The sequence below is a fragment of the Lipotes vexillifer genome, unplaced genomic scaffold, assembly GCF_000442215.2.
Source record: "Lipotes vexillifer unplaced genomic scaffold, Lipotes_vexillifer_v1.1 scaffold1233, whole genome shotgun sequence".
Lineage (NCBI taxonomy): Eukaryota > Metazoa > Chordata > Mammalia > Artiodactyla > Lipotidae > Lipotes > Lipotes vexillifer.
In genome coordinates this window covers 888,927-895,817 of record NW_006782167.1, presented here as the reverse complement: position 1 = coordinate 895,817, position 6,891 = coordinate 888,927, and the positions used below count along the sequence as shown (strand labels likewise).

Genomic DNA, 6,891 nt, shown 5'->3' with positions numbered 1-6,891 from the left:
GGGGGGGGGGGGGGGGGAGGGGGACTGGTTAATTCTGCTTTGGGAGCTTTAGAGATGAATATTGAGGGGAAAAGTAGACATTTTTCCTTAAATGTGAGCTCAGTACCTTCTCTGACCAACCTCTTCCCGTGGGTCTCAATTCCCTGTTGGAAGGAAGAGCACTCAGGAAGCAGAATCCCATGAGGGACTCAGTTTGCTGTGGTGATTCTCATCTGGTGCTAGAGCTGAGCTGAGGTCTGCAGCTCCAACAACAGGACAGCGATCAGCCTTGGACCTGTTCCCCACCCGGCCGAGTCCCTTTATGTGTGCTCTTACCAGTGGCCGTAATCCAGGTGCTGCCTGATGATGGTGTGGGGCTGTGCAGTCCCGTAGGCGTCCACCTCAGGCATGTTCATGTCATCTATGAAATAGATAAGCTTCTTGTTGCCTGTGGGGCCGTAATTTCTGCCCGCTTTCTTCTCCAGAGGCTTCTCCAGGACAGCTGAGAAGAGAGCCAATGAGTGAGGGAAGGAGGTTCAAAGCTCAGATGCCAGTTCTAAGGCAGTCCAATGTCAAGGACAAGCCATGGTGTAGCGTGCCATCAAGAGCTGCTCCCAGCAGCAGGCAGTTCTACAGGACCAGAGGGAAGGCGGCCGATGACCAGGCGGGAGTGGTGACAGCAGTGCCCAGGCTTTGAACATGTGACTGCGCACCGTGTTAGGTTTTTTTTTGTTTGGCCGCACTGTGCAGCCTGCGGGATCTTAGTTCCCCGACCAAGGAAGGAACCCGTGTCCCCTATGTTGGAAGCATGGAGTCTTAACCACTGGACTGCCAGGGAAGTCCCTCTGTTAGGTTTTTACAGACATTTATGGTCTCACCGAATCCTTACAACACTGCTACAAGATTAGTAAAATCACCCCTTTTATAGGTGACAGAACTGAGACTCAGAAGAATGAATTAACTCTTCTAAGGTAGAGCCAGGATACAGATCCAAACCAGTTAAACTTCAAAGCCCATGTCCCTTCTACCACACTTGCGGTCCACTTTCTTTGTTTGTAGACTAGAAAGAGAAGTCCCAAGGCCTAGTACTCTACCACCAAGGAAATCTGCAGACAACCAGATCCTGGGTAGACCTGCCCTCTCTACCTAAGACAGCAGGGGAGCAGCACATCCCAGGGCTGGGAGGAGGCTCCTTCCACCCCTGGGCTATAAGAGAGGAAACACCGGATATTCTGTCAACAGTATTCTCAGAGAGTTCACCTGCTGGGGTTCCCTGAGGGAGGGCAGAAACAAGAGCCCCAGAGAATTTCCCAGAAGCTTCCAGTATCATGAACAGCGCCCCTCTGCCTTCAGGTATCAGATCATCTTCAGTGCCTTTCTGGAAACCAAGTACAGACTCTCTCCTGGAGCTCTTTCTTCAATTACCCAGCCAGAGGGAAGCAATCAAAGAGTACGGTTCTCCAGCCTGACAGGACTTGTTTAGAGCAAATTTAAGTAATAGGCTGGAGATACATGTATTTTTTTCAGTAAAGCAATTAAATATTTATGTATTGCAAGAACCAATACTATTACCGCTGGAGACTCTAAGAACCATCTGATTCCTTTTCTTGAAAAACAAGTTTGTAAACAAGGAGGAGGTGTCAACAGACATATGAAGGTGACAGATAGAAAGACAAGTTCCTTCAAGAAGCTTGACTATTCCAATTTTCTGGTCCTGAGTTAAATTAAGTGTTCCAAATATGAATTAAATTTAAATTAAATTAGCATGCAATTAACATACACTATCAACCAATTAATCACCCAACACCTTCTTCCCCCCCTTAAGATATAACAACTATATATGAGATCTGTCAAAATGAAATATAATTAATGGGCTGTCAAGGACATGCCTTTGAGAACAGTCCTTCTAATAGGAAATTCTCTCCTTAGGAAGACTTGTTTCTCCTCCTCCCAAAGAAATGATATTCAAATCAACTCCTGGAATTAAGCAGACCCTGTAATTTGGGTTGATTAAGCTTTTTACGCTTCTCAAGGATTGTTGAGGAGAAAAGCACATCAGCTAACAAGAAGTGGGCTTGGAATGCACGGGATTATCTCAAACAGATGATGTCAAGTACTCCAGAGAAAGAGAGGTCTCCCTAGGAAAGGCACACACTTGCTGGATCCCTTCCTGGCCAAGCTCTGTCCCAAGTCCCATCTAGAATGGAATGGTAGTGAGTTCTTTTGCTTCCAGGTAGAACTGGAGGAGCAAAAGTGGGTTTACATTTCAGCAAAAATGTTGATGTTGAAGGCACTAAACAAATGAGACATATCAAGAAATGTGACCCTCCCACCAACTTTCCAGGTTCTGCACTGTTGCACACAAGGCCGTACCCAGCCCTGGAGCTCACCTGTGCAGTCTTACTGCATTTCTCCATCGGGAACGACTGGGCGGTCAGCCTGTGGCCACGTGGAGGAGCAGCAGCTGCCCCGTGTTTTGATTCACACCATCCCTCCTGCACTGTTTCACCACCACTGTGCATTGAAGAGCTGTTTCATTTTCAAAGCAGGTTCCTGTTTGTTACCTCATTTCACTGTCTCCACTGCTACCATCCTTGTCCGAGGCTCTCACCTGGTGACTGACACCCCCCAAATGGTCTTGCTGCTTTTGCCCTAGATGCTTACACTATATTCTCAAGACAGCAGACAGGGGTATTCTTGTGAGATGTAAATCAGACCGTGCCAGTCCCCTGGTTAAAACCCTTGGGTGGTGTGTCCCATCTCACTTGGAGCAAAAGCCAGTCTGGTTACTTGGGGAACCACGCATCTCGGTTTTTCTCTGTCACTGCTCCTCTCTTCACTCCCTCTGCTCCAGCCATCCTGCTTCTGACTCACTAGTCACTCACGGCCTCGGGGCCTTTGCTCTGGCTGCTTCCTGTCTGCAGTCCTCTTCTCCCAAATGCCAGAAGTTTGCTCCCTCACTCCCATTGTGCATTTATTTACTCAAATGCCATCTTCTCAGCAATCCCTTTCCTGGCACTCAAGCCCAAATGAAAACCCCACCTCCTATTCCCTGCCCCTGCTTCATTTTTCTCCATAACACTTATTACCACTTAATATCCTCTATATCTTTCTTATTCATCTTGTTTATTTATCTCCCTTCCTCCACATTATAAACTCCACAAGGCCAGGAATCTTTCTCTGTTTTCCTCACTGTCATAACCCCAGCACCTAGAATACTATTTAGCACAAAGGAGGGTATTCAAAAAATTATTAAAGAATGAATGACTTTTATTATGATAACAAACTCCATGAATAGGCAAAGAAAGACTTATCATCCTCTCTTTGTAACTAAGGAAACAGAGGCTAAGGCAGGCTAAATGCCGTGCTGGAATTAGAACCCAGGGCTGTTGATACTCATTTCAGTGCTTCTTTCATATCACTGGGGAAGAGAGGGCCTGTGAACCCTTATGCCCCAACCCTTCTCCAGGGCTTCCTTGACCACTGCAGTCCCACGATTCCTCCAGTCTCTGAGCACCAGAGCCGTGCATTCATTCACTCACACGAGCATCACTAGGGACCTGGCTTTGTGTGGAGGACTGGATGTGCACCATATCACTGACCCCTCAGAGCAGTCCTAGCATGCATTGTCATCACCTTTAAAAACTTCTTTCAACAAATGAGAAAACTGAGCTTTAGGGAAGCAAAAGGACTTTATCCAAGGTCATACAGCTACTGAGGGCAAAGCCAGGATTCTAACCCAGGTCTGCCTGACTATGGCATCTTATGTAACCACCACAGCAAAGTACCTCTTAAACTTTACTACGACCTGGCTTCCACCCTTCAGAAATCCCAGGTTTAGTTAACTCATTGTCTGACCATGTTTTTGACGGAGATCATTAATAATTAACTGTGTCTTACTTTGAACTGACATGATTTGTGTATCTGTGTTTGAACAATTTTCCTTTCATATTATCCAATTTTTCACATTAAGATGTTTCAGTTATATTGTAAGGGCTTTGCATTTATTCTTTCAAAAAATAACATACTTTGTATGATGATAAAATAATACATATTCATTATATAAAAATTGAAAAGCATAGAAAATCATAAAGATGAAAATGAAAATTGCCCATAATTCTATCACCTAGCAGTAAGCATTACTTTCAATATTTTGGTGTATTTCATTCTAGTCTATTTGCTCTGTTAGATTTTTTTCCTTTACAAAATTGGAATTATACTGTATATTCTGCCTGTATATGTTTTTTTCATTTCTCATATTGTAAACCTCTTTATATGATAATACCTAACCTCCCAAAACACGATTTTTAATTGCTGCATTGTGTTCTATAATTTGGAGGTGCCAAAATTTATGGAATGGTTTCCCTATAGTATGAAATATGTTGTTTTCAATTTCCTTATACTTTGAAACCCCCTCCCCCCATTCCAAGTAGAGTGTCTTGCCCACTAGGTGGTCTTTGATGATTTAATTTTGTGTCATCTCCTTTTTGGAAGATATTCAGGCAAGTGGCGAGAGTTGTCTATCTGTGATAACATAATGCTCCTTTGAAGTCGAGAGTTTGATCAGATCTTTTTTAAGGTCCTGTCCAACCTTAAACTTTTAATGAATAGGTGATGGAGATTTGTTTTACACAAGGACTCAGACTCCTGAGCTCCTATCTAATTAGCGTAATTACTCACTCAAATATTTGTTGACCTAATACTTCAAATCGCAGTTGGATGGCAGAATTCAGGACGGTGACGAGCATCATTTTGGCTCACTCGCTTCACACTACAAATAGAAGCCCAGTGATGCTGTGACCCAGTTCTTTACCTCTCCTTTTCCCTTTCTAAACTGTCCTGTCTATGGGTCATTGCAAATTCTTTTAGTTTTAAAAATTCCTTATATTTTCAAAATGAATGAGAAAAGCCTTAAGTTATTCCAACAGACATAAAATACACCAATTAAAATAAAGGCTAAAAAGGGATTCCAAAACAATATAGAAGAAACTTATTTGTACCAGTAATCAGGGATGACATAGTTACTGTAACCAAATAAAAATGGTCACACTGTTCTTTATGAACTGCCTCCTTGAAAGCTCAGAACTAAATCTATGTTTAATTACAGCAACCATGTCACCCCAGATCACTGGTATAAACCCATCTCTACTTTTGTATGAAAAAACTTTTCAGGCACTCAATTCTAAAAGGCATATATCGTGGAAACTTACAAAAGGTGTATCATGCTGCAAAATGGGCATGGAGATATTAAAAAAAAACCCTGAAAATTATCTTTTATTGTCCTACCTTTCAATCAACACCAAAGGGTGGATCATTAAATGGTAACTCAGCAAAGGGAAAGAAAGCAGTGCAACTGCGTCTGTGGCACTTAGAACAGCTGGAGGAACGGAGATCTGCCTCTCTCAGCCAAGGTGTCAGTGTTATTAATCTGTGATTTGTGCAGCTGCTGGTGAATGATCAAGTGAAGTCTGAGAGTTTCAGTGACCACGTGAAGGCCCTATTTTATTTATTGTCAAAGGCAAAGACGTCCATGTGCTCCAGATATCAGATGAACGGAAGCAAAGTTGGCATTCTATTATGGAAATTTAGATGCATGACTTACTGTCTTATCAAAGTGGATGGACACTGTAGCTCAGTGAAATAAGACAGCCTGGCTATTAACTCACTGTGTGACTTTGAGAGAAGTCCCTTAACACCTCTAAAGCCTCATTTTCTCATCTTGTAAAAATAAAGATCATCAGATCCATGATGGACACCATTTTCTACTTCCTTCTCCCTAGTCACTTTCCAGCTGGGCCGGCCATGTGACACAGTTATGAACAATAACACACACACATAAGTCAGTGGGGTTCCTGGAGAGCTATCATTTCCTGACACGGGCACTAACTCTTCCCTTTATCTTTTTTTTCCATTTGGAATGCAGATGTGATGGCTGGAGCAGCAGCCATTCTGCTACCCTGAGGTACCATCTAAGAGACTAATAGTTACTATAGCCTCAATATCATTGAACCATTGATTTAGCGTTAGCAACTGCCTACCTCAAGACTTCTTGCTGCATGAAAAAAGAATCTCTGTTTATGTCACTGTCATCAGATTTTCTGCGGCTTGCAGTCAAAAGCATTACTGATAATACAGTGGTTTGGCAGAGTATAAACTTCAAATAAAGCAAGTGCTATCCGCACTGGTGAGCAGCAATGTGAATGCCTTGAAACACAACCCGCATTTGCATTTAAAGGAATTTTGAATCTGAGTTTAGAAAAGTACTCAATGGAGACCCCAGAGCTGGATGCAATAAGAGAGGAGAGATGCAGGGAATTTCAAGCAGCTGTGTTCTCTATAAAAGAACATCTGATTTTGAGAAAAATGGCATTCAGTGGACTAGCAGGATGAGTGAACTGCAAAACATCCCCCTGGAGACCTCAGTGAATTGACATGCTGGGGTGAAGTTACTGCCCATTTGAAAGCTGGAACACTTTTTCCAAAAACATTATTTTTGTTTTAGCATAGTTTATGTTAAATGCCTTTTTCAAGCAAAAGGGGTTTGCTTGTGTTCCTTTTTGTGTTCCTGGCAGTTGGGACTTAGAGATTATTGCATAATATTTATAGATTTTTAAATTTGAGAAGGATTTTAATATTGTTAGAATAACAGCTTCCATTTACTGAGCACTTATTGTATGCTGGGAATCATTTTGAGTGTCTTACATATTTTATCTTGCTATTCAGGAATGAAAAGAATGAACTATTGCACCCTCAACAACATGGATAAATCTCAAAATCATGCTGAGTGAAAGGAACCAGACAAAAAAGAGGGCCTATTGTATGATGATTCCATTGTATAATTATATAAAATTTTATACATTGTATAAAATTCTAGAAAATGCAAACTAACCTACTGTGACAGAAACAGACCAG

At 42.2% G+C, this 6,891-nt stretch overlaps 1 protein-coding gene across 1 annotated transcript in view; it reads right to left on the bottom strand.

Annotated features, from left to right (window-relative positions):
• DNAH9 (dynein axonemal heavy chain 9) overlaps positions 1-6,891 on the bottom strand; it is a 301,371-nt gene that overhangs the window by 134,776 nt on the left and 159,704 nt on the right. Inside the window, 1 exon segment of the mRNA XM_007455019.1 lies at positions 316-481. Coding sequence (XP_007455081.1) covers positions 316-481 — 166 coding nt within the window.